Genomic DNA, 27538 nt, shown 5'->3' on the forward strand with positions numbered 1-27538 from the left:
AAAAAGGGGTAGGGAGGATTAGATAAAGGTACCTTTCAGTTCTAACATTAAATGCTTCTATAATAAAGAGTTGAAGTCAAGAAGTATATATCAGGTGCCTACTATGTGTCAGGCACAATGTTAAGCTTTGGGAATGGAACAAAGGCAGAAGAGAATCCTTGTTCTCAATGAGTTCACAGGCTGATGCGGGGGGGGGGGGGGGGGGGGGGGGGGGGGGGGAGGGGGGGGAGGATGAGACAACTTGCAAACAATTAGGTACTAACACATATAGGGGATAAATTGGAGGTCAATAAAGGCAATGGCAGTAAGATGAGGAGGTTGTGGGGGGGGCGGGGTGTAGGTATGGCTTCTTGTAGAAGGTGGGATTTTAGTTGGTACTTGAAGAAAACCATGAGAAGATATAAGGAGAGAAATTTCTAGGCATGGGGGACAGTCAGTGAAAATGTATAGAGTTGGGAGATGCAGTGTCTTGTGTGAGAAAGGAACAGCAGTGTGTGTCATTGGATAGCAGAGTATGTGGGAGTAAGTAAGGTGTAAGAAAACAGAAAAGGTAGGAGAACAAGTTATGAATGAGTTTTGGATGCTAAATAGAGGATTTTTATATTTGATCCTGGAGGTCACAGGAAGCCACTGGAGTTTATTGAATGGGGTGTGTGTATGCGTGTGTGAGGGGTGTAGTGCGTTGAGATTCCTTTTTCACCTGATTCATTTATTTCAGCTCTAGCAGGGCAGGGCATCCATGTTGATCTTTGGCTCAAAAGAACTTTTTACTAGGAGTAGTCAAAGAAATAGAAATTAATGCTAATGCTATACTATAGGATTTAGGCAACAGTCTTCCAGAAATAGTTTTATTATCACTAATCTGACATCCAAACAATTTCTAGCTTAGAGAAAGAAATGTCTAAGCTGGAAAAGTCTACCATGCCCTATGATCTGACTCGGCCCCAAGATAATTTTAGGTAACATTCATATGACTCTTGAAAGGGAAAGGATATGTTAAAATATAGTCTGGGTTAACATTCCACAATTTAGCAAACATATCTATCTCTTTCTTTCTAAATTACTCTCTTCAAATCAGTATGGTTCTTCCCACACAATTATGTCAAGAACCCAAAATGAATAGGAGGTTTGAGTGCCTCCCATTTTATGGATCTCATTCTAATCCCTTAAGGGGACCTTTAGATGGATCCATTTCCTGGTCACATACCTGGTCAAGTGGTAAAAGGCAAGATACTTCCTAAAAAGACAAGAAGTACTTTTTTGTTAAATTTTTAGTTATTACCCTTAATTCATTCACCTAATAAAAGGCCCTTTTCCCTTTTGTTTGGATCTGTACCATCCGCCTTACCTAAGGGTTTTCCCCTAAAGTCTGGAAAGGACTTTATGAAATATAGTTCTTAAAATTTCTAGAGTGATGAGGCAACTAGGTCATGAAGTGGATAGATGAGTGGATTTGGAGTCAGGAAGGACCTGAGTTCAAATGTAGCCTTGGGCACTTACTAGCAGTATTAGTCACTTATCCTCTGCCTCAGTTTCCTCATCTGTAAAATGGGGATAATCATAGCACATATCTTGCAGAGTTTTTGTGAACATCGGATGAGATAGTAAGTGTAAAGTACTTAGCACTGTGCCGGATATGCAGTAAGTGATATTAATAATAATAATAACATACTACCTCAGAGTCAGGAGACCTGATCTAGAATTTTGTCTCTGTTGCCAAGTTGATTGATCCAGGGCAAGTCTTCGCATTTCTCAGGGCTTTAGTTTCATCCCCATGAAAAAGGCAGTGGTGGGTACGTAGTAGGGGTGGGGAAGGTTGGGCTATATGATTTTTGAGGACCCTTCCATCAAACATTCTATGAATTGTCTTAAGGATGAGGTTTTCATTCCCAAAGTCAAGTTAAGGGGCCTGGATCTGGAAGAGCCTGGCAATTCAGATATAATGGATATTTCCCTGATTGTAGCATTTAGCAACATCCTTCCTTTATTAGCTATGTAATAGAATGTTAATACTTTATTAATAATTAAACAGAATGTTAAAACTTCATTGGTAATTAAATTCACTTCAAGTAAGGGTCAGCAGGAAGGGCATATATGATAGAGGACTGACCTCGGAGTCAGGAAGACCAGAGTTCAGATACTGACTCTGACACATACTAGCAGTATGTCAGTCACCCAGTGCCTCAGGCCATACTCTTGACACTCCATGTTACCTCTTAACTTTATCTATAGAGGAGATTGCCCCAAGAAAAACAATCAGGCAGTGAGTGGATAGAGTGCTTGAGAGGGTAGAGAGGATGATGCAGATTTGAATCTGACACTAGATGTTTCGGACCCTTGGCAAACCAATTGAACCTCAATTTGCTAACCTGTGAAATCATGATAATAATAGCACCTGCCTCAGAAGGGCCTCTTCAAAAAAGATAATGTGCCTGTATGCCAACTGTGAAGGTAATTAGGTGGTGCCTCGATGGACCTGGAATCAAGAAGATCCAAGTTTAAATCCAGCCTTAGATATTTAGTTGTGTGACCCTGAAGAAGCCACTTAACTTATCTCTGCCTCACTTTCCATATCTGTAAAATGAGATCATAATAGTTTCTACATCTTGGGGATAAAATGAAATTTAGAAGTGAAGTATTTTGAAAACCTTGAATCACTGTTATTATTAATAATCTCTGTAAACTGAAAGTGTTATACTAGGTGGTCTTTTCTAACTTTAGTCTGTGCTCTTATGAATATGAGTTATTGATGAAACTTCAGGTTCAGACCTCTGTCTCCCCCTAAACACCCTGTCCTATTTTCAAAGGATCTATAATTTCTTATGTGAGAATGCTCATTCTACCAGAGCAGCTGGAAACTCCTCCATCTGTTAGTAAATAATCTTCACAAGTTACTGTGAATGAGAAATTCATCATTTTGTCCCTCCTGGTGATGAGTTTCTCTTAGTTTAGCTAGGCTGATCTTGGACAACAGATGAGTCCATCATCAGCCCTGATGTCCAGTCCTCTTCAGCTTAATATGACCCACCAGAACTTGAGATATACTGGTATAAACTCTTAGACCCTTCCATGACAGCATTAAAGAAGGACTTAAGTGGAGATCTTAAAAAATAGAACATCTAGTATACATATAGATATATACACACATATATGTATATACCCACATGTGCATGTCTAGATGTGTGTATGTATACCTACATGCATATGTATATATATATACATATATATCTCTGCCCAATCTTGCTTTTAGACTATGGGCCTGGGGCAGGGAGGGGGAAGGTCATTCTAAAATCGCTCAGGAGTGCTCACAGCCCAGCTCACACCCTATACAATTTAATACCAATCTTTTTTTCACAGCATCCTACATGCAACCTGTCACCCACCCAGTGGCCTGAAATGGTTCTTAGATGTGACAGGTCAACCCAGGAAAAGGTCGGGCTCAAAGTCTGAACTGTGCGCTGTGGTCAGGTTGACCCTTTAGTGAACCAGAAGAAAGCTCCTGCCCTCCTGACCTTGCGTTTAAGGTAAATCTCTGTAGCCAAAGGAGGGGAAAGCAGTAGGCGGTGGGTATGAGTGTCAATGACTAACTTTAATTAGGGCAAGGACCGAACTGACCTATCCAAACGCCACTGGAGCTTTTGTAATCCCTTCTCTCCTCCTCCTCCCCTCCCCCAGAGGCGGAAAAGACTATCTAGCCAGCCGGAGACTTGCGGCTTTTCTGTGCCGTCGGGCAGGTTTCCCCCCACCCCCCAAGTTATGATTTGTTTTGTGCTGGGGAGTGGGGAGTAGGGGTGGGGGATCTGTAGTGGGTGGGGAGCGCTTGGCTGCGCCTGTTTATTCTCAGACTCGTAGAAATAATCTCGATCTCGCAGAAAATCATTCAAATAACGTCTATCTGTCGCCCCCTCCCCCCAACCACCACCACAAACACTCAACAAACAGCTTTCTCCTCCTAGTCCTCCTCCCCTACCCCCACCCCCCGTTTTGTGCAACAGTAACGTGGGAGTCTAGTCGAGAAACGGTGCGATTTTTGTTTCCCGGATCATCTAGAAGCCTCATCAGCGAAGTGTGATGGTTGGAGCAGTACTTTGATCAGTTTCTATCCGGCTGATAATGTATTGACCACTTTCCAAGATATTTTAAATGTTCTCTTTCACTCTTTTGCAATGCAATTCTTTCTTGTCTTACCGAGGACTCGATGGTCACAAGAGATAAGGTTTTCCTGTGGCAATTATTAGTGTTTAAGCCGGCGTTATCTCGTTATCTGACGGCCGATGAACTTGGCTAAGTTGCAGCTCTGCAGAGTTCATTCAGATGTCACGGTCCGGGGCTGAATAGGTCACCGGCGGGTCAACACAGAGGAATGGGAGAGGGCCCCGAGGTCACGCCCCTGCTAACCAGCTCAATTCCCTGGTCAGGAGACACCAGAAGATGGTCACCCCTATTAGCGTCAGTGCAGGCTAACCTGCAAGTTTTTAGCTTCTCTTCGAAAGCCTGCCTGCCAGCCTGCCTGTGCAGGCGAGCTTCAGGACGGAAAGTGGCGGATTGGAACTGAATTTGTACAATCATCAGTTCCCAGGAGCTCAAAGCGCTTCGCAGAATTCAAGAAATGTTTAGGAATATAACTAGCCAAGATTATCTCTCTTTGCCTTGATGATCTACCGCGTTGGTTACTGTTACCGCCACATTAATCAAAAGAAAAGGTAAAAACTGCCCAAGGTCGGTTGCCCCACCTAATCTAGTGTCTCGATTCAGGATTTTGCAGGACAAAAGTACTTTCCTAGGTACTAAGATATAACAGCTGAAAACATTCTTGATGTGCTAAATGGAATTGAGGGGAGGCAGAAGCAGCAGGGCGTTTGGGGGTGAATCAGCCCGAGGAGGCCGCCCAGGCGTTGGACTCTATGTAGGGCCGGAGCGCAGACGGCCACAGACCTCTCCCCGCCCAGCGAGCAGCTGGCGAGCGTTAGTTTAGCATCCAGACGACAAATTTATTTAGGCCAAACGCTTATCATCAAGGGCCGAGAAGCCTTCTTCAATGTGGTAATGCCTAGCAGAAGGGTGGCCTCAGAGGGAGAAGGAAATAATAACCTCGTGGGGTTTTAACACTGGAATAAACAAACTTTTTTTTTTAAAAAAAAACTTATTTTTCTTTTCTTTTTGGCACCATTAGATAGCTTATTATCCAAAACAAGTAGAGCTTTTGGCTTTTGCCAGCAAGGGTCCAACACAACCTGGCCTGACTTGGGGATGGAGATCAATGCTGACAGTATCTCCTGATCCAGCTTATTCGAACTGCTGGTGTGGGTGCAAAAAGTAGGTACCCATCTCTCCAGCACTGGCACTTATAGGTTTCCCTGGCAACTAGTCTCCTTGCACGCACTGAGAACCCCCCACGGGGCTCCCAGGGAAGAAGAACTGGACATTTCATCCTCAGGGGCTACTGGAGGGAATACCTAGGTAGAAAAAAGAACCTCTGTGTGTAAGACAGGAGGGGAAGGGGAAAAGCTTCCAGCAACAAACTTCAAGTAGGTGGCTGCCTTCCCTAACTCCCTTTCCCCCTCCTCTTTTGGATAGATTGAAGGCAAGTTTGGAGGGCCTCCCTGATCCCAGCGACCCAACATTTATTCAGTTGCTGCTCACTTTCCAGGACCCTCACATCCACAGCTTTGATTGGGTCCGGGCTCAGGTGTATGAATCCAGGCTCCTCTGCAGCCCCATTTTAGCCCAGCAGCACTTGGGTTGGTAAATGGGGCGCTGACTGGCTAATCGTATGGTTAACCCTTGCGGTTCTTCACTAACCCTGGGGTTGAATTCATTTTTGGCACAGAGCCCTACCAGTGTTTGTTGCCCGGAGAGAAGGAATGATATACAAGCTCCTTCAAAAACAGAAGGCCGGTCTATCCACTCTACCATGAACCCATCGAATATTTGCAGCTACTCGCCGTGGAGTTTCTAACCAAGAAACATGTGGGAACGGGGGAGGGAACCTGGGTCCCTTGAACCAGCTCAGCAAGAAGCGCCTCCCTTTGGGCCCTGCCAAGCAAGAGTGGCATTCTCTAATTCCCAACTATAAAGGCTCCAAGATACCAGAAACAGCTTTCCCAGCTGAAATCCAATGCACATCCTCAGAGGGTTGCTTCTATCCGTCTCTCCCGCTGCCATAAACTTTTGCCAGAACCCGAACGGTTGAAATCTCTCTCCTCTTCCATCCTCCTGTTACCTCCCCCACTTCCCACGATCCAGCAGTCTTCAAACTCCTTACAAACCTGACAAAACCACAGACAAAACATAACAATAAACCCATGAAAAAGTAGTGATGCCATACAATTTCCATTAAGAATATAAGGATAATTTCTTCCACTGGTCATATCCCCTTTCTGGGTAGAAAAAAAATGGCTGACTTGTAAACCTGGGTTCCAAATCACGTTATTGGGGACGGGGGGGGAGGGACGGGGGGGAGGCTGCTTTGGGCTTTATATTCTCCGGAGTCTGAGAGAGGAAGCTTCAAGAGGCCCAGGGCTTCTAGTCACACAGAGAGACCTGGGGCTGACCTGGCACCTGGAGCATTTTTTTCTTTTACTGCCCAGCCTACCTCAAACCCAGTCGCGGGCGTCTGCCGCAGCTCCCAGGCTCTACGCTCCATTGTCTTGGAGAATCTTAGCACCTAGTCCCAGGGAGATGGGCGGCTCCTTGGTTCTTCAGGGCAGCCAAAGAGGCGCAGCCAGAGAAGCCACCGCCTCTGTGCAGAGCAAACAGTTAAAGATTTTGGGCAGCGCCTTATGGGGGGAGGAGCCAGGGCCCCAATCCACAATTAAAGATGAACTTTGGGTGAACTAATTTATCTGACCAAGGTAGAGGGGGTCGAAACCTGGAGAAGCATATAAAGCGGGCTCAAACCACGCTGCTTCGCACACGCAGGTAGAAGCGCCGCACCGATGGGTTTCTCCGCCCTGCTAGCGAGCGCGCTGTGCACCTTCGTGCTACCGCTGCTACTCTTTCTAGCCGCGGTCAAGCTCTGGAACCTGTACTGTTTGAACACCCGGGATCGCAGCTGCAGCCTCCCCTTGCCCCCCGGGACCATGGGGCTGCCCTTCTTCGGAGAGACCCTGCAGATGGTATTGCAGGTAAGATTCGCACCGAGGCGCTTCCTCTTCCCTTGGTTCCGCAGCAGAAGGGCAGGTTGGATAGCCTCCTCCCTTCTCTCCCTTCCCGACCCCCAACGACTCCCCACTCAGCCTTGAGAAAGCCTGGTTGACTCCTGTTGCACGCAAAGTTCTCCGAGGCCGCAGAGCCAGCTCGAGATGCTGCTGCCTTTGCGCGCGCGGTCTTCCGGGGCTTTACATAGCTTCTCTACTCTTTCTCCTCGCAGCGGAGGAAGTTTTTGGAGATGAAGCGCAGAAAGTACGGTTATATCTATAAGACTCATCTCTTCGGACGGCCCACGGTGCGGGTGATGGGCGCGGACAACGTGAGGCAGATACTTCTGGGGGAGCACCGTCTTGTGTCTGTGCACTGGCCCGCCTCTGTCCGGACCATCCTGGGCTCCGCCTGTCTCTCCAGCCTCCGCGATTCTTTGCACAAGAAGCGCAAAAAGGTAAGGCACGACCGCGGCGTAGCCCCTGGGAGTCTTCTATTCTCATACCCGGTGGTTCGCACTCAGGATGCAGGGAACCTCGGGTTGTTCGCCTAGACTAGAGGGGAAGGTGGTCCTGGAAAGATGGGAAGGGCGGACTCCAGAGCTGACTGAGCTGCCTTCCGCCCCGCAGTTGATCATGCAGGCTTTCAACCGGGAAGCGTTGCAGTGCTACGTGCCCATAATAGCTGAAGAAATAAGAAATGCTTTGGAAAGCTGGCTCCAATGCGGCGACCGAGGCCTCCTGGTCTACCCCGAGGTGAAGCGCCTTATGTTCCGAATCGCCATGCGCATCTTGCTGGGCTGCGAATCAGACAGCGCGACCAGCGGGGACAGCGAGAGGGAATTAGTGGAAGCTTTTGAGGAGATGATCCGGAACCTGTTTTCCCTGCCCATCGATATGCCCTTCAGCGGACTTTACCGGGTAAGGGCCACGCGTGGGCGCCGTGGAGCTGGACAAGGGCAGGCAGAGCAAGGAGCTGTTCCGGTCGTAATGGTGAGTCCGGCTGAGTTCCGTTGCCTCTTTCTGCACAGGGCATGAAGGCGAGGAACCTCATCCACGCGCGCATCGAAGAGAACATTCGTGCCAAGCTGGGAAGGCAACGGGAGCCCGAGGCCGGGGTCTGCCGTGTCAAAGACGCGTTGCAGCTGCTCATCGAGCATACGCAGGAGAATGGCGAGAGACTAGATATGCAGGTGGGTAGCCACTGGGCCACCTAGAGAAGAGATGGAGAGGGAATAGACTCAGAGATCCTTCCCTACCTTCTCCAGGCAGAGGTACTCAAGGCCACAGAATGGCAGCTTTTACTTTAGTTCAAGCCAAAAGGGCAGCTTATGGCTTTCATAGTTCGGGCTGCACATCCTTAAAGCACCATGCTGGGGAAAACCTGTGTATGCGGAGGTTGCAACCTTGATTGAAGTTGGCCAGATTTCAGTCATTATTACCCCTAAAGCAGCCATTGAATCAAGCGGAACATTTTTACCAAAGGGAAGCAGCCCTCAAGCAAAGACAATTGAACGCAGTCTCAGGGAAAGTTTTCCCCAGCATTTTTTTTAAAAAGAAAGTTGGCCTTTGTAATATAGTCCAAGGGAAAGTGCTTTCTGCCTTGGGTGATATGAGAAACTCAGCATTTAGAGGTCTCTAATGTTAAAGGTATCTCGATCAGAAACCCTGCTTTGGCTGAAAACAATGGGCATCTGTCTGTCTTTGAAATTCACTGTTTAAAAAAAGAAATCCTGGGAAACCAGTATAAAGATGTGGTTGTAGCTCAGGAAAGTTGACTCTTTCCCCTCTATCCTCCTCTCCACTAAATCTAATTTCCCTCTCTTTCCCACACCCTCCTTCCAACTTAGTTTCTCTGTGAGTACTTTCCTAAGACTCCATATGCTTGTTCTCCTGAATCCTGCCATAGGAACTGAAGCAGTCTTCAACTGAACTTCTCTTTGGAGGGCATGAGACGACATCGAGTGCTGCCACATCTCTGATCACTTATCTGGGCCTCCATCACCATGTGCTTCAGAAAGTGAGAGAAGAACTAAAGAGTAAGGTAAGGTGTGTGTTTCCCTCAGCGGCCAATGTCTTTCTTTTTTCTCCACTCACCTAAATTTGTGGTCAAAATAGAATAGATTTAGCATGGGAAAGAGAGCTGACTAGCTTTACATAAAACTGGGTGTTGCGACTTTTCTGTTATAGAACTCTGTAAGTGATGTTCTGCCTCAGTTTTGGAGAACCTAATGCATTAGCAAATCTTTAGCAAAGATGTTGCCTAACTTTGATTTTTTTTTTTGTAAGAAATCACCTTTTGGAGTTTGTAAAAATTTTCTTACTAATATTAAACTTTTATCAATCTGAGGAAGGGGAAATAAGATGGCAGTTTTAGCCACCCTGGAATTCATTTCCTGAATTTGAATGGTAAATAGGTATTTTGTGTTTCTATCCCAGTCTCACCTATTTAGCACATCAGCTAACTGCTGATTTTTCCTTGCACAAGGATATAAATGACATATATACATATTTTGATCATATGTTTGATTGTGTGAATATACATAAAAATTGTACATATCTGTCTCTGTAAGATTCCACTGTACTAATGTTCTGTTGATTTCTACTGCATCCTGATTTTAATGGATTAATATTCATCCCTGTATTACTTTTTCATAGGGTTTACTTTGCAAAAGTAGCCAAGATGAAATATTGGACATAGACATTTTGGAGCAACTCAAGTACACAGGATGTGTTATTAAGGAAACTCTCAGGCTGAATCCTCCTGTTCCAGGGGGGTTTCGTATTGCTCTCAAGACTTTTGAGTTAAATGTAAGTTGTGTCTTTTTTCTCTCCCTCCCCATCTGCCCTTAAACCCCCTGCATTGGGTTAAATTCTTTTATGATTACAATGGATCTGTTGTTAACATGTCTATCTTGTATATCACAACTTGCTTGAAAGAGGCTCATTTTCATAACTTGCCCTAAAATTGAAATGGACTATCATTTGATTTTTGCCATGACTGAGCTGAAGGTTATAGTTAGTGTGTTGTCTTCTTTCACAGGGATACCAGATTCCCAAAGGTTGGAATGTTATCTACAGTATCTGTGATACCCATGATGTTGCAGACATTTTCACCAACAAGGAAGAATTTAACCCTGACCGATTTCTGTTGCCTTATCCAGAGGATTCTTCCAGATTCAGTTTCATTCCATTTGGAGGGGGGCTCCGGACCTGCGTAGGCAAAGAGTTTGCAAAAATTATTCTCAAAATATTTACAGTGGAGCTGGTCAGACATTGTGATTGGCAACTTTTAAATGGACCTCCTACCATGAAAACTAGTCCTACTGTGTACCCAGTGGACAACCTTCCTACAAAATTTATGCATTTCAAGGGTGAAATTTAGTTAGTGCCAACTCTAGAGAATTTAGGAATTATTTGAAGTACACATAAAGCTTTTTATAGTGTCCCCTGTTGGTTTTAATATTTAATTTGTAAATATATATCATATAGTTATTTATAAAACCTTTAATCCTAAACACCATCCTAAATACTATGGCTACATTTTTAAAGTACTAAAATCATGGATTTGTATGATTCTTAACTAAGGTATCTTTCTGAAAGTGGCAGATTTTTAATTATTTAAAAATCTTACTGGATAGCTTATCAAGTGAATATTTGAGAGCTTATGTTTCGTGTTCATTGTGCCATTAAACTATATTTTAAAATGTGTACATGTTTATATTTGTCATTGATAAATGTGTTTTCTGTGAAAAAGGTGATTCTCTGTGTATGTGTGTGAGAGAGACTGAGAAACAGTAAAAAATAAATAAATTGTATTTTATTCTAGAAACAATTCTGTTGTCCATAATTACTTTTGCAGCAATAGCTCCCCCAAATGGGATTTTTATTACTTCTAAAGTAAGTATCATTTCAGATTCAGTAAAGAAAGACCAAACGAAAATCCTTTGAAAGTAATTGCTATAACTCATAATCTAAGTAACTTGAGTCAGGGCTGCATGTTGATTTACAAGTAGAATAGATAATATTCAGTAAAGTAGATGTCAGAAATACTTTTTTTTTTTTTGGAGGTGAGGTTCTAGTACATTAGAAATCTGCATTTCAAGTTAACAGCAACCCATTGCATTGACAATGAATGAGACTAAAAGTCTTTGGTCTGTCACCTTTACTCAGAAATGGCCTGTGGAAATAGCTCTGGGCAAGCTTAATCTTAGGGTTAGATAAAAGGTGAGACTTCAGTTTTTCTTCATTCACAGTAAGGCAAGATGGTCGATTAACAGAACTGACAGATAAAGTTTGTATTTGTCCCAGGCAGTCGGGTGCGTGCATGACATGACTGATAAAATGGCCCAGTCATGACCCTCTGAACCTTGGCTAACCTTAGCAAAAGTTCTGGTCGGTCACATTCTAACCCTGGCACATTCATACTTTGTACTGCAGGCCAACTTTAAATCCCAAACAATGAGGCTGATGGTATTTGAAATGGCACAGTGTAAATTCACTGATTTTTTTTTTTAATCACTTGTGTCCCTGGATACCTAAAAATCCATTTTAGATTTCTTTGCCCCTCATCCTTTAAAAATCATAGGGTTAGGTCATTCTAGAGAAATATGGTGGCTGAGATAGGGATCTTGCTGCTACAAATGGTTCAAATCTACTTAGGTTTTAGAAATAAGTGGTGCTCTATACAGAGTTTGGAAATTTTTTCATTTTTGCCACCTGGCTATAATTACTATATGACTATTAAATATGAATGAGAAAAAAGAGTAGGTTAGTCATCAGCAGAAGTCCTTGTTTACCATGACATATATTCAATATTATTTACTTTGGGGAAATATGACTGAGTTGAGCAAAGTTGAGAATTGAAGCAATGGTACCATGTAATGGTAACATGTACCATGGTTCTATGAACCTTCGGTATGGGGAGCCTGATTTTTCCCCAACAATTTTACCCCTCAAAGACACCTGTCTTCATGCATAAATACAAAGGGTAAGACTCTACATGCTAAGTATAATGGGGTTGTAAATCAATTTATGCAGATAGTTAAAGTCACAAACATACTTTATTCCTTCCAAGGTAAAGTGTTTTGGGGCCTGAGTTTATGCAGAGAATATTTATAGCTTCATATAATAAACTTTGATAATAAATTACACCATGTCTAGTATATGCTTTGGTTCTTATTGTGATATGCTTAATACCCTCCACAACTAGGTGTATAATTAAGTTGTGGTGATTAACTAGAGGTGGTGTGTGTGTGTGTGTGTGTGTGTGTGTATTGCAGAAGAGATGGGTATATTTTGAATGTAAAACAGCACATTGGCCAATACCTACAATGATAGGTATGATTTATGGGCACAGGGAGCATTGTTCCAATGTTGAAACTTTCCTGAAGTATTTCTTACATTTTATGGTTAGATAACGTGATACTCCAAATCCATCATCCTTTTCTCTGTATCATGACATCTAACAACATAATGTAAGAAATACTTCAGAAAGTTTCAACATTGGAACAATGCTCCCCGTGCCCATAAATCTTACCTATTTCTTCTACAGGTCTGCCACCATGGACAAGTTCTTCTCTGGGCCTCAGTTTCTGATCTTTCACTGAAGGGGTTATGCTAGACACTTCCAAAGTCCCTTTTAGCTCTGAGTCTATGATGCCATGATCCTCTGTTCTCATGCAGCATCGAATCAGGTCTTGGGGGTCTTGTGGCAAAACAACCCTTCCAATCCTTAGCATCTAGGCTGATGTGAAAGCCAGACCATATGCAAAGTCTACAAATAATCTGTTTTTGTGCCGTCCCACCTCCTCCCTTTCTATGCCCCTTTCCTACTCCTCATGCCGTTGAATAAAATTCTAAATGTCTTTAATTGAAATACGTCTTTTAAAAGTCTTATGATTGAATATTTGTGTATCATGTTCAGACCCCACCATTCTCTTTCTTCTGGTTATCACATCATAAAGACAGGCAGTATAGATATGGGATTATTTCTGGATAGGAACCCTCATCACTGCATCCCAGAAATAACACAATAAATTTTAGAGCTTATATTGACCTTAGCAAGTCTAGGGACATTTTCTTCTTTTTCCAGAGAGACATTGCAGTTCAACAAGCTGCTGCTCTGCATTTTTATTGCCTTTGGTGTACTAATCATTTTTAATTCCTTAGAGATAGTTATGTTCCATGGCTTACAAACATATAACACTGCCTGTGAAATATTGATGTTAAAAAGGTGAGCCTCTGATTCTGGGAGAAGTTTGAAGCCCTTAAAAGAGCTTTTCAATTTTCTGAAGTCAATCCAGTTGAGTTTCTTCCTCCTGTTAAATTTGGGGTCTAACTCATTATCTGTTTATGCCATATTTGCAATATGTAGCATTGGACAAGGTTTGTAGTTTATCCATCAAACTATAATTTATAATCTGAACAGTAGACATTCTTCATCTACTCAATTTTTCCTCTGTTGATGGTTAGACCAAACTTTTTGGAGTGGTTACACATCCCTTTCAGGATGATTTGCAGTGTTCTGGGGCTTTATACAACCAATATGGTGTCATCCTAAACAGGATCAGGTAGAGGGGGAATCCACCACTTGTTGAAGCAGGTCATTCCACTTTTGGACAGCTCTAAATATTAGGAAGATTTTCCCGACACCAAGCATAAATTCACCTCTTCACCATTTCTACTCATTACTCCGATTCAGCCCTCTGGGGCTGAGCAGAACAAATCCAGTCCTTCCTCCTCATGCAATCCCTTGAATACTTGAAGATACTTATCATGTGTTCCATCAGTCTTATTTTCTGTAGGCTGAACGCACCCATTTCCTTCAACCAATGCTCATAAGTCATAGACTCAATATTTGTCATATATGTCATAACCCTTCACCTTTTGGGTTACCCTCCTTTGGACACATCAGTTTGTCAAAGTCTTTCTTAAAGTGAAGATGACTTCCCACTATCCTCCGCTAGTTTCACCTTTGCACTGGAGGCAATAAAATTCAGAGTAGACGTTGTTTTAATATGGAAGGCTTTATCAAGGACTTCATAGAATTGCTTTTTCAATCTATTGTTTTCATGATGATCCTTTTGTAAGTATTAATCATGAGTTCTGTAACAGCAAATGATCACAAATCCTAGGAAATTTGTTATTGCCTTTTGGCACACAGTAAAGCCAATTCTGTTGATTCTTTTTTTGCCTTTTTAAGGAGAACCTGTGAACAATCTTTCCATTTAGCTATGACTTTCTATTGGTCTTATTTGTAGCATGATCGAGATTAATATGATGTAATTTCTCTAGTATCAGATCCTCTCATTAGTCATTAGGTGGGGAACTCACATTTAGAGTCCCGATAAATTGAAGTTAGCAAAGAGTACATATAAAAGCTGTGTAGGTTTTTATGTCCTCTGCCCCATTTTCTGCCACTTCTGTCACCATGGAAGTAGAAGGAAACCACATAGGGTTGAAGGTCATTTTGTCCTTTCTTATTTGAAGGGCTAAGAATTCATCACCAAGTGTCCGGCCTATTGGTGATGAGCCCCCTTGTACTTAGTGAAGCAGGTACTTGGAAATCAGATTCAACTGGATTTTGAGAGTGTACCTGAAATACCTTGTGCTGTGCTGGAAAATCCTTCAAGAACTCACATTATCTTAAACTTCAATGATGTATATACAATAACGTTGTAGAGTTTTGAAGGGAAATAGGGATTCCAAGAGGTGAAGGTGAGAAAAAGAACATTCAAGGCATTTGGTGGGGAGGGTGCAAAAAATTATCGGCTTGGAATAGAAAAGATGTGGACCCAGACCCTGTTCCTGACATTTATTAACTGTGAGAAGTCACTTTTTTGGGGCTTCATTTTCCTCATCTGTATAATGGGGATGAAGTTCCTAGCTCATGGGGTTGGTATGAGGCACGGTTGAGAGAATGTACGTAAAGCGGCTTAAAGTGTTGTATAAGCATCTGCTACAATTTATATTTATATATAATGTAAACATATTATATACATATTCTGAGTGGTCACCCAGCTAACTATTGTCAATATAGTCCAAATATTCAAATCCCTTTCCTTGACAGCATTGAATTTAAATCTTTCTCATCTATAAATCTTCTGTTTTCAAATACAACATCCAATCAAATGTGACCAAACTATTAAGACAGTGATCCACACCTCTTGCTTTTTTAAATGTACTCATAAAGGTTTTAATAAATAGATTAGTTTACTTGGACCTGACCAGTTCCTTAGATTGAATACCAGGTAACTCTCATAATCAGAAGTGCAACTTTTTTTGTAAAAAATAGTTTTAGTGATTATCTTTGTTTTTTTTATATCATAATAACTTCCTGATGTAGTCTCTCTTCCTTAGGTTGAACTTTTCTTCATAACAAAGAAAAACAGCTCAGCATAACTAACTAAGGTGACTAAATCTGACAGAATATGCAACAATGTGCCTCTGTAATCCCTCACTCTACTCTCCTACCTCTCTACGAAGAGGAATGAAGTGTGTTTCTTCCTTTTCTTCCTATGATGAAGATTGATCATGACAATTCATCTGAGTTCAGTTATCCTTGTAGTGTTTTTACTTATTTATAATAATGTAATTGACCTACATTGGTAGAGAGAATTTCTTCATCTAGGTATTCCCCCAGTGAAACTGGAGGTCTAGTCCCTATCCTTATCACTATCTCTGATTTAATCCCTGATCCCCATCCTACTGTAGTCATGTTACATCTCATTTTTCATGATTCTACTTTCTTTGCTCTGCATCAGTTCATACAAGTCTTCCCATGTTTCTCTGAATTTCTCATATTCCCCATTTCCTATGGCACAAAAAGATTCCATTTTTATTCATATGCCATGGTTTGTTCAGTCAATCAATGATCACACAATTTGTTTCCAATGTTCTGCTTGTACAAAAAGTGCTTTTGCTTCCTCGCCACCAGGTTCCCTTTTCATTTGCATAATAGTCTTGGCTTCTATCCCCACCTCCAGCTCCACTGAGTTATTCTCTTGAAGGTTATCAAGTAATGAAAAGAGATTATACTGTGGTGAAAAGAGAATCAAAGGAGGAATGCATTGTTCATTCTATTAGGGCCCTCCAGCCTTTTGTCCAGAATTCCTGGGTCCCTTTTTCACACTGCCACCACATAGAAGTCCACAAGAGGGCAATCTTTTCCCTTCTGTGACATATTCCCCATGCCTGGATGGCTTCCTGTGCCCTTCTCTACCTGGGTCCAGGAAATCCAATACACAGAGACACTAGCAATGTGTCATGCAAAACCATACTTTGAATACAGATGGGGAAAGATTTTGAAGAATGGAAAGTAGGTATTTTCCACCCTAAAGAAGATGAGCATTTTCCTAATTTTGAGTATTTAACTCAAATTTTAGTTTCATTCTCTGTCTAGTCCTCCTTGGCACCCTTTACATAGGTCAGTCCTATGCTCTGCTTGGCTCTCAGTCTTCTGTTCTTGAAGTCATCATTATCTCTCCATGAAGGATGTAGAATGCCTACGGGTAGTGATTCTTTAGGTTTTTGTATTTATATTCTTAGTGTCTAGCACAGTTCCTTGAACACAGAAAACACTGAATAAGTACTTGTTGAATTTAGTTGATTCCATATTCCATACTTGACTTCATTCTGTCCTCTAATCCACCCCATCCAATGACATCTCTATATTCTTTGGAAGTCAGATGACATCTAAGTGTCATGCTCAATTTTCCAGAAAATATTTTAAGAGATACCAATACATGAGAAAGTGTTTAGGGAATGATAACCAGGATGGTAAATGTTCAGGGAAGAAAACATATGGGAAACAGTGGAAGGAACTAGGGATGTATTACTTGGAGAAGAGAAAAATGAGGGGAGACATGATAACAGCCATTGAATATTTAAAGGGTTGCCATGTGAAAAAAGTTTTGTTTTATCTAGTCTCAGAAGGCAGCTTTAGGACCAAAGGGGAGAGGTCACCAAGACGTTGATACTGTCTTAATATAATAAAGACTTAACATTTAGAGACGTTTAACAATGAAATGGGCTACCAGGAGGGGCAGTGAACTCTCAAACAATGGAGATATTCAAGCAGGGACTGTTTGATCTCTAAAGGAGGCTGTGGAAGGAATTCTTGTTTTGAATTGGAAGTTTGTCTAAATGATCTACCTTTTCAAATTAGAAGAATCTGTACTTCTAAGGCCAATCATTTAAGACAAATATTTTAACATTGAAATATTGTTCACTACTCTTTGAGAAAGAAAAAAATGTACTTACATATTTTTTCCAGTCAGATCCAATAAACTTCTCAGAGTATATTTTTTTCTTAATCTCTCCGTGCTATAGGACAGCTAGGTGGCACAACGGATAGAGCACTGGAGTTGGAATCAGGAAGACTCCTCTCCATGAGTTCAAATCTGGCCCTACTCACTTACTAGCTGTGTGACCCTGGGCAAGTCACTTAACTCTGTCTGCCTCAGTTCCTCATCTATAAAATGGATTGTAGAAAGAAATGGCAAATCATTCAAGTACCTCTGCTAAGAAAATCCTAAATGGGGTCACAAAGAGTCAGAATGGAAATAACTAAACAACAATTTTGTACTATCTGACACCTTATTTTTGAAAATTCTTTCCTCTTTGTTTTCCTTGACCCTATCTCCAGTTGTCCTGATCTGTGTCTGGCCAGATGGCTCCAGAGGAGAGAGTGAGGCTGGTAACTTTACATAGTCCCCCCTCCCTTAAATCCAATTCACTTGTAAGTCATGGCATCACCTTCCTGATCATGGTCCTCTTTGAGAATGAAAGACAAACAAAGACACCACTATGATCTTATACTCTCCTCATTCTTTCTACTGTTCTTTCTTTTTCTCAGGTACCCATTCATCCTGGCCACTAACTGTAGATTTTCACTGAGTCTTAAGTCACTACTATGTTTCTTGCATTCATTCTTCTCTTCTGGCTTCAACTATCACACCTATCTGGATGACTGCCATATCATATCCCAAGCTCTCATGTGTACTCCATTGTCTTATTTCCAGCTTCTGGCAGGATATTATCATTTTGATGTGCATTCTTCTGTGTGTGTGTCTGCTTATCAGCTGGAGATAAAAAGTAGAGACAAGAGGAGAAAAGTATTTACTCCCTTGTGTGACCACCACCTTTTGGAAAATGTGACTGACGGCCATCAGGAACAGCTACACCTTTTTGCTTCCCACTGATTGGTTTCTTCTTTCTAGTCACAGCCCCTGGTTCCATTTCCAACAGAGAGCTTTCTATGAGAGTGCTTGGAGGAAGAGAGGAAGGAATGAATGAGGCCAGATGTCCCTATAACCCAGCCTTGTTTCAGATTCAAAGATGGCACTCTGACTCATTTTTAACCTAGGGCAAAGAAAAGAGAAACTCTAGATCAAGCTTAGTTCTGACTTTGGGGAATTTATTTAAAAATGATGAATAGTAAAAAAAACAAAGCAAAACATAATATTCTCTCTCAGTTTAGTCTCCAGCCGTAAGAAAGCCCAGAACTTTTGGGCTCCAGGTCCTTTCTCTATCTCTATATTTGTTGTTCACTTGTGCCCAACTCTTTGTGACCCCATTTGGGGTTTTCTGGAATGGTTTGCAATTTCCTTCTCTAGCTTATTTTACAGATGAAGAAACTGAAGCAAACAAGGTCAAGTGATTTGCCCAAGGTCATACAGCTAGTAAGTGTCTGAGGCTGGATTTGAATTCGCAAAGAGGAGTTTACCTGACACCAGGTCCAGCACTCTGTCCACTGTGTCAGCTGACTGCCATATACTTTCTCTCTAAATACACATCATGACTACCACTGCTGCCCCAAACAGCTACCAACCCTTCTGTTCTCACAGCAATCATGTTAGTATCAACACTTCTCAGAGCAGGAAGATCTCTACCAGTGGTGGAGTGGTATATGGGAGGGAGAGAATTTGGAAATACAATAAAATTGAAATTAAAAATAGAATAAAATGAGAGGGTTGGATTAGCAAACAAAATAAAAAACTCTCTGAGTGGGATTTAGAGCTTTGCCTCAAAAATTAGTTGCAGATTTTTCACTATCCCCATAAATGTGGTATGTTCAAAACCAAACTTACCATCTTCTCTCAAAATGGGCTATCCTTTTCAACTTTACCATTTCTGTCATTAGTATCCACTTTCTCCCAGCCTATAGGCCTTGGAATTGGCTCTACTCATTTATCCCATCTGTCTGATCAGAAGTTAAGTCCATTCAGGTTTTTAGAATTTTCTAATTTATCACCTCATACATAGATATATCCACTGCCATAATTTTCATCTAGACCACCATATTCCTGACTTGGATTTTTGTCATTGCCTTCTGGTTTATCTTCTTTCATTCTCATCCTTCTCTTCTAATCCATCTCACTCATCTTTGCCAGACTGACTTCCCCAAAATGGAGCTTTCGTTGTGTTCTCTACTCAAGAGGTTACAATGGCTTCCTCTTGTCTAGCCCACAAATTTCAAACTCTTTTGTCAAGATCCTCCATAATTTGGCAATACTTTGCTTCCTCAACCAATTACCTCAATAAGAACTCTCAGCCAAAGCCAGTCTCCTTCTTATCCTTTTCAAAGCACCCAATTCACTGCCAACACCATGGCTTCCCAATTCTCCAAATTCACTCCTCTATCAAGGATCACCTCAAATTCAATCTCATCCATGACACTTTCTCTGATTATTTCCATCCATAATTCCCCTCCTCTCTTGACTATATTCTGAAGTGCATAATTATTATTAATTGCTATTTCATTATCTATGTGCATGAAAGAATTATTTTTTAGAACAGGTTGTAAAGTATTTAATGGCAGAGGTGATAACAATACTTATTTTTATTTGCCTTGGTCAGTTTCCAGCACATAGCTCAATACTTTAAGGATCTGGGACTGGCATGGTGAAGGGGAAAGTGTGTGGGACTACCTGACTCCTAGATTTGAATTCCACCCATGACATCTAATAGCTGTGTGACTAGAGGCAAATCGACTGTTTTGCATGAGTCCATAGCTTGCTCTCTTTGTTTGCACGCAGCTGTCACAGTTCTTGAAGCTCCTTTGCCCCTTGAACTGTAACTGTATCTATCTGCCTGTAATGTGTTATCTCTGCTACATTTTGGATGCAATGTCTCCTACTGGTTGAGCATTTCTGTTTCAAACTGATATGACTCAGTTGAGGGGAGGAGAGAAGAATCCTATTTCCCTCTCAAGGGCTGGCTTCCCAGTCCACTGCTGGCTCAAGCCAATGAACTCTCAAACCGGGATGGGATGTCTTCAACTGTATGCTGGATCACTATTTCATAAGAAGTAATTGCTAAATTTTCAACGTGAGCATTTGTATCTCAGAAATCAGTAAATGCTGCAGTTCATGGGTTGGTATATTGTTTTGTTGATTACCTGGGGGTCAGAAAACCTGACTGGTTGCCTGCTTTTGTGTGACCCTTAAACTAAGAATGGTTTTTACATTTTAAGGTAAACACCATTCTTAGCTCACGAGCTATATGAAAATAGCATGATTTGTCCAACAGGCCATAGTTTGCCAACCCCTGGACTTAAGAAATTGATGGAGCAAATGTTAGTAATGCAGGTAAAACTTAAAAATGTGTCTTCAGTACTTTTTTTTTTTGGAGAGCCAATTGTTAAACATTTACCAGTACATCCCTGAATATGTCCCATTGTGCAAGGTGCTGCTAGACTCTTCACCGAAAATGGGGAGAGTCCTTCCTCCTCCTTTTCCAAGGGTTTAACTCTAGAGATGATCGGAATCTTACTCCTACTCTCCCAAGTTTACCTGTTTGAAGCCCTCAGGGGTATTGCTCCTTTCTGACTGGAACAAAAAGTGTTCATAATATATCCTTTTAATTCTTTCACACCTTGCGATGCAATAATAAAATTTAACACTCCTTTTATGAAAGAAAAGAAAATAAAGAAGGAGATGAAATAGGAAGAAAAAGTGGAAAGAAAAGAGAAAGATGCTGTAGAGTTGGATGACTTCCCACTGAAGGGGAAAGTACCAGGTGAGGCCACCAAATCACATGTCTTGGTCAAGACCTTTTTATGGATACCTATCTTTATGATGCTCAGAAAATATTCTTAGAGACAAATGAATGGCTAACTGGATTCTTCTGGCCTATGAGGATATCCTTTGTAAGGTAGAAAAGTCATTTCAGCTTCAACTGAAATACCTAGTTCATAAACACAGTAGACTGTTTTTCTTTTTCTATGAAGGGATGGGGTCATGACTGAAATGACTGAATGATTAATAGAAAGAATACTGAGCTTGGAGCCAAGAGACCAGGAAGTACCACTTCTACCACTTTCCTCGTCTGTAAAAAAAAGAGAGGATTGGATTAACTCATCTCTAAGGGTCCTTTCTAGCCCTAAGCTACTGTGCTTCTCTGTCCTGTGTTTGCATAGCCATCAGCCCCGTTTACAGAATTTCCCCAACATTTGCACAGCACTGGTATTTTCATTGTCATACCTGTCAACATGCCAGGGAGCTTTTTCTCCACTGGTGAAATGAAACCAGGTCTCCACTGGGACATGAGAGTTGAGTCAATTATCTGCATAATTCAGGTGAAGGTGAAAGTCTGGGCCTCCCTTTTCTGTTTCTTTTTATTAGAGGGAGACTTGGCCCATGGATGACGTCAGCCAAAAACTCATTGTAACTGTATCACACCCTTTGCCACCTGTGGAGTTTGGTGGAAAGAGAGCTTAATAGAAAAGTGATGACCAAGTGCTCTGAATTTCCCTTGTTACAGAACTGAAGTCAAACAATGAACCACAAAGTAAACTGGGAAACAGAGGACAATGGAGTTCTCTGGCTAATGGACTTGGCCATTATGAAGTCTGATGCGGCATTTCTCCCTCTGGGCTTATCCCAAATTGAGTTTCAGTGCTGTAGAGTATGTGATGAAATGTAGTTTACAAAGCTGAGTGGAAAACAAAGTTGACTTCAGATATGAATTGGGAATTCATCCAAATACAGTGTTAACAGAGGTACAGAGCTACACAGAAGTGAATTCTGTTTCCTTTAAAAACCAAGTCTTCACAGTCATAGCTATCTGGATGATTTGTCTGACCCTGAACATCTACTCTGGATAAGTTGTATAAGATGATGAATTTTTGCCTAAAATGACCTTTAGCAATGTCAATCTACCTTAAGATCTTCTTTTTGAAATAAAATATATTTATCCAATTACATGTAAAAACAATTTTTGACATTTGTTTTTTAAAATTTTGAGTTCCAAATTTTCTGCCTCCTTTTTCCCCCCTCATTGAGAACGCAAGCAATTTCATGTAGGTTACAAATATGTAGTCATGCAGAACATATTTCCATATTAGTCATGTTGTAGGGGAAAAAAGCACAGACCAAAAAACCTCAAGAAAAAAAGAAAGTAACTAAAAAGGTATGCTTTACTCTGCATTCTGACTCAATTAGTTCTTTCTCTATAGGTGGATAACATCTTTCACTATATGTCCATTCATCAAAGTATAAGTTCTTTTGAATATTCTTGGATCATTATATTGCTGAGAATACCTAAGTCATTCATTACAATTTTGCTGTTACTGTGTATAATGTTCTCCTGGATCTGCTCATTTCACTTTGCATCAGTTCATGTAACTTTCCAGGTTTTTCTGAAATCAGCCAGCTCATCATTTCTTAGGGTGCAATAGTATTCCATCACAATTCTATACTACAACTTGTTCAGCCATTCTCCAGTAGATAGACATCTTCTCAATTTCCAATTCTTTGTCACCACAAAAAGAGCTGCTATAGATATTTTTGTACATAGAGGTCCTTTTCCTTTTCCTTTTTGGGATACAGACCTAATAGTGATATTGCTAAATCAAATAATATGCACAGTTTTTATAACCCTTTGGGCATAGTTCCAAATTGTTCTCTAGAATGGTTGGGTCAGTTCCTAACTTCACTAACAGTGCCAATATCTCCCAGTTTTCCCACATATCCTTGAGTACTTGTCATTTTTCTTTTGTCATATTAACCAGTCTGACAGTTATGAGGTAGTACCTCAGAGTTGTTTCAATGTGCGTTTCTCTAATCAATAGTGATTTAGAGCATTTTTTTTATATGACCATAGATAGCTTTGGTTTCTTCCTATGAAAACTTCCTGTTCATATCCTTTGACCATTTATCAACTGGGGAATGGCTTGTATTTTTGTAAATTTGATTTAGTTTTCCACGTATTTGAGAAATGAGGTCTTTATCAGAGAAATTTGTTGAAAATTTTTTTGTTATGATTTCTGTGTATTTCTCTTCTTCCTATTTTCCCCTGTTTAGCATTCTCTCCTTTTCTCTTTTCACCCTATCCCTCCTCAAAAGTGTTTTACTTCTGATCATTGCCTCCCCCAATCCACCCTTCCTTCTATCAGTTCTCATTTTCTCTTATCCCCTTCCCTGTAGGGTAAAATAGATTTCTTACTCAATTGAGCATGTATGATACTCCCTCTTATTCTGATAAGAGTAAGATTTAAGTGTTGCCCCATCCCATCTTCCTCTCCATTGTAAAAACTCTTTTGTGTCTCTTTTTACGAGATAAGCTCATTGTACCCCCCCCTTCCAGTGCATTCCTTTTTCTCACCTTTTGTTTTGCTATCATCCCATCATAGCCAATTTATGCCTGTGCCCTCTATCTATATAACTCCTCCTAACTGCCTCAATGATGATAAGGTTCCTAGGAGTTACATGTATCATCTTCCCATGTAGGAATGCAAACATTTTAACCTTATTAAATCCTTTATGATTTATCTTTCCTGTTTACCTTCTTAGCTTCTCTTGAGTCTTGTATTTGACAATCAAATTCTCTATTCAGCTCTGGTCTTTTCATCAGGAATGCTTGGAAATTCTCTCTTTCATTAAATATCCATTTATTTCCTCTGGAGCATTATACTCAATTTTCCTGGGTGATTCTTCATTGTAATCCTAGCTCCTTTGCCTTCAGGAATATTACAGCCTAAGCTCTCTAGTCTTCTAATGTGGAAGCTGTTAAATCTCGAGTTATCTTTATTGTGGCCCCATCATATTTGAATTATTTCCTTCTGGCTATTTGCAAGTTTTCTCCTTGACCTGGAAGCTCTAGAATTTGACTATAATATTCCTGAGAGTTTTCATTTTGGTATCTCTTTCAGGAGATGATCAGTGGATTCTTCTGATTTGAACCCTCTGATTCTAGGATAAGGGCAATTTTCCTTAATAATTTCTTGCAATATGATGTCTAAGCTCTTTTTTTTATCATAGCTTTCAGATAGTCCAATGATTCTTTTTATTTTTTTCATTGCAAACTAATAATCTATTAATCATTTTAGGTCAAAGTTCTTGTAAAATGTTGAACAAAATGGTCTATTTTCTATATTTTCAGATCTTATGTTGTTAATGTATTTTTCCTTCAGAATGGGACGATCTTTTCTATCCATTAATAGGCCCATGTGACCTGCTTGAGTCACTTGGAAGCTTGAGTCACATGAATCAGGTGCTGAAAGAGTAGGGTAGCAAAGGGTGGAGGAAGCACTGAGAGGAAATTGGACACAGCAATTCAAATTGAGGGAGAGAGAGGAAGCAGTCAGCAAACTGTGAGTGTTTATTTGTGGGAAGGCCCTAGCAGTGGGGAGGCTTGGGGATGGTATTGCCCTCTGCATTGTTATTTTGTATAGATTTCTTTGTTGCTGTGATAAATTTGGCTTTATCTTAGCTTTCTGATATTTGAATAAATATTTTCCTTCTGTCTTCCATGTGGAGAGTCTGTTATATTTTGTGATTCAGGATTACACCAGTATATTCATAGCTGCCATATGTATTGTAAATTTTGCCTTGGTGCTACAGGCCTGTTGAGAGGACCTGAGACTTTCAGACTTCCATTTTTTTCCTCAACAAGTTACTTATTTATGTCTCTCTTTACTGAAATGTACCTCCATTCTCAAAAAAAGTTGTTGCCTTAAGTAGGGCAGTTATATCTCTTCTGTTCTTTGAAGATTTTCTTCTCTTAAGCATGCAGTCTCCTGCCTCACTTCCATGAATTCATTCTCCATTTACTAGAGTGTCTCTAGTATAACCTCTCTGATGCACAGCAAGATGCTTCTTACTCCAGGAAGTCTTCTGACATTTATTACATTCCAAAGGTTTATCTCCAATAAATTCTCTGCCCTCTGGACAGCTGCTTCTGGGAATATGTGCCTCAGGCATCCAAGATGCTTCTTTTCTTTCCAACTGATAGATTATTTCTGGTTTAGAAACTACAAATCCCGAAGACACCAAGTTGCTATAGTTCTCCAGCATCACATCCCGGTACACCTTTTCCTGAGATGTACCCACTCCTCTTGGGTACATCCCACAGCCACATCCTTGAATGTCAGTGATTCCTGTCTGGGTCTGGCTGTCAGCACAGGGGCCGTCCCTCTTCCTCCAGGCTCCCTCCTACTGGGGCAGGGCAGAGGCCACATGGGGCAGGGCTGAGCTCAGGCCCAAGGAGGGGAAGGGAGTCCAATGATTCTTAAGTAAACTCTTCTCAGTCTATTTTCTAGGTCATCATCATTGTTTTTCCAAGGAGATATTTCACATGTTCTTCTATTTTTTTATTTTTTTGATTTGGTTTTATTGTTTCTCGATGTCTCATGGAGTCAGTAGCTTCCACTTACCCAATTCTAATTTTTAAGGAATTAATTTTCTTCAGTGAACTTTTGTACCTCCATTTGGCCAATTCTGCTTTTTAAAAAGTTCTCTTCCATGGATTTTTGTGCCCCTTTTACCATTTGACCTGTTTTGTTTGTTAGGTGTTATTTTCTTCACTATTGTGTGTGTACGTGTGTGTGCTTGTGTGTGCATGAGTCTCCTTTACCAAACTATTGACTCTTTTTGCGTGATTTTCTTGCATTACTTATTTCTTTTCCCAATTTTTCCTTTCCTTCTCTTATTTGAATTTTTAAATCCTTTTTGATGTTCTTTTGGGAGGGGTTGCTGAAGCTAGTTCATATTTTTCTGTAAGCTTTTGCATGTGGCTGTTCTGACATTTCTCTTCTGAGTTTGTGTTTTGAGCTTTGCCATCACCATAGTGACTTTCTATAGTGAAGTTCTTGGTTGTTGTTGTTACTCACTTATCCAGTCTGTTTCTTGACTTTTAACCATTATGTTAAAGTTGGGCTCCACTCTTGAGGTGGTAGCAGCATTGTCTGAAGCTTCAGGTTTTTTGTTCTGTTGTTTTCAGAGGTAACTCTTGGGGTCTGTGAATTTTCACTTATTCGGAGGTGGTATGATCTAAGGAGATGTGTGGTTACTACTTTCCTGGTATGCTCTCTTATACTCTGATATGTGAGTGACCATAAGTACTGTTTCCTCCCCTGGAACTGTGACCAGGATTTCCACTCTCCTGTGGCAGGGAGTCTAGTGTATTAGTGCTCCTCCTCACTTTGGGACTTCCCCAAATCCCTATATGGGCAATGCAACAGAGTCCTGCATCCAGTATCAGTAAGGGTGCCCTGTAATCTCCTTCAGGCCAGTTGTCTGACACCCCCTCCCTCCCCCCCCCCCCCCCCCCCGCCATGGGGCTAAACTTCAGAAATCTTTGCTGAAGACTCAGTTGCCCCCAAGGCCAGTGCTGGCTTGAACTGAGAGTAGCCCACTACTGGCCAGGGGCTCAGGGCCTCACTCTTGGCTTCCTAGATGCAGCATGTACTGGGCTTCACTCCTCTCTTACCCCAGTGAGAGAGACCTTTCCTGCCAACTTTCTAAGTTGTCTTGGGCTTCAATATTGTTTCACTCTGTCCTTTTGTTGGTTTTGCTGCTCCAGAATTCATTTTGAGACATTATTTTAAAGTTGTTTGGAGGGGAATTTGGGAGAGGTCAGGTGAGTTTCTGCCTTTACTCTGCCATCTTGGCTCTGCTTCCATGAGATCCTCCCTTAAGATTTTGAGTGAGTTCTGATATTACCTACCTATTTTGAGTGAGTTCTGATATCTCCCTCCTTGATTTAGATCACAGTCCTTTCCACACACTGGTTGATGGTTTCGTGAGTTTCTTTGGCCAAAAAAAGGTTCATCATCTACTAGTTAACCTGGTGATGAGTTTCTCTAAATTTGGCTAGATTGGTCCTCAGTTGATATATATAGTTTACAGAGCCATTTGAAAAAAATCTTTCTGCTTTAATAGAACTTCCACAAATTTGTGCTCTGATAGCATAGTCTTTGAAAAGTGGTTATCTCCATTCTAGTCCAAAGCCATGGAATGATCTGCATTCTCTTACTTTCACTTTTTTTCTTTTTCTTTTTTCTTCAGCCAACAGTAATGCTCAAAGATCCCAAAGCACACACGGGGTAATGGAGTCAAGGAATAATACTTTGCCTTCTTACTATAATGCTGGAAAGTTCAAACTAAGATAACGAA

The 27538-nt window shown here is 41.1% G+C and overlaps 1 protein-coding gene across 1 annotated transcript; it reads left to right on the plus strand.

The window, feature by feature from the left end:
- Positions 1–6839: 6839 nt before the first annotated feature.
- Positions 6840–10974, plus strand: CYP26A1 (cytochrome P450 family 26 subfamily A member 1). The gene is made up of 7 exons (XM_072625425.1): positions 6840–7127; positions 7373–7597; positions 7770–8060; positions 8171–8332; positions 9049–9183; positions 9798–9950; positions 10183–10974. The coding sequence occupies exons 1-7, from the start codon at positions 6939–6941 to the stop codon at positions 10522–10524; spliced, it is 1497 nt and encodes a 498-aa protein (XP_072481526.1). The 5' UTR covers positions 6840–6938; the 3' UTR covers positions 10525–10974.
- The last annotated feature ends 16564 nt before the right edge of the window (positions 10975–27538 follow it).

The sequence above is a fragment of the Notamacropus eugenii genome, chromosome 1, assembly GCF_028372415.1.
Source record: "Notamacropus eugenii isolate mMacEug1 chromosome 1, mMacEug1.pri_v2, whole genome shotgun sequence".
In the NCBI taxonomy this organism is placed as follows: domain Eukaryota; kingdom Metazoa; phylum Chordata; class Mammalia; order Diprotodontia; family Macropodidae; genus Notamacropus; species Notamacropus eugenii.

Coding starts and splice junctions, on each gene's coding strand:
- CYP26A1 (XM_072625425.1), top strand. CDS start 6,939: ATGGGTTTCTCCGCCCTGCTAGCGAGCGCGCTGTGCACCTTCGTGCTA. Junction 9,184..9,797: donor GAGAAGAACTAAAGAGTAAG/GTAAGGTGTGTG, acceptor ACTTTTTCATAG/GGTTTACTTTGCAAAAGTAG. Junction 9,951..10,182: donor TCAAGACTTTTGAGTTAAAT/GTAAGTTGTGTC, acceptor CTTCTTTCACAG/GGATACCAGATTCCCAAAGG.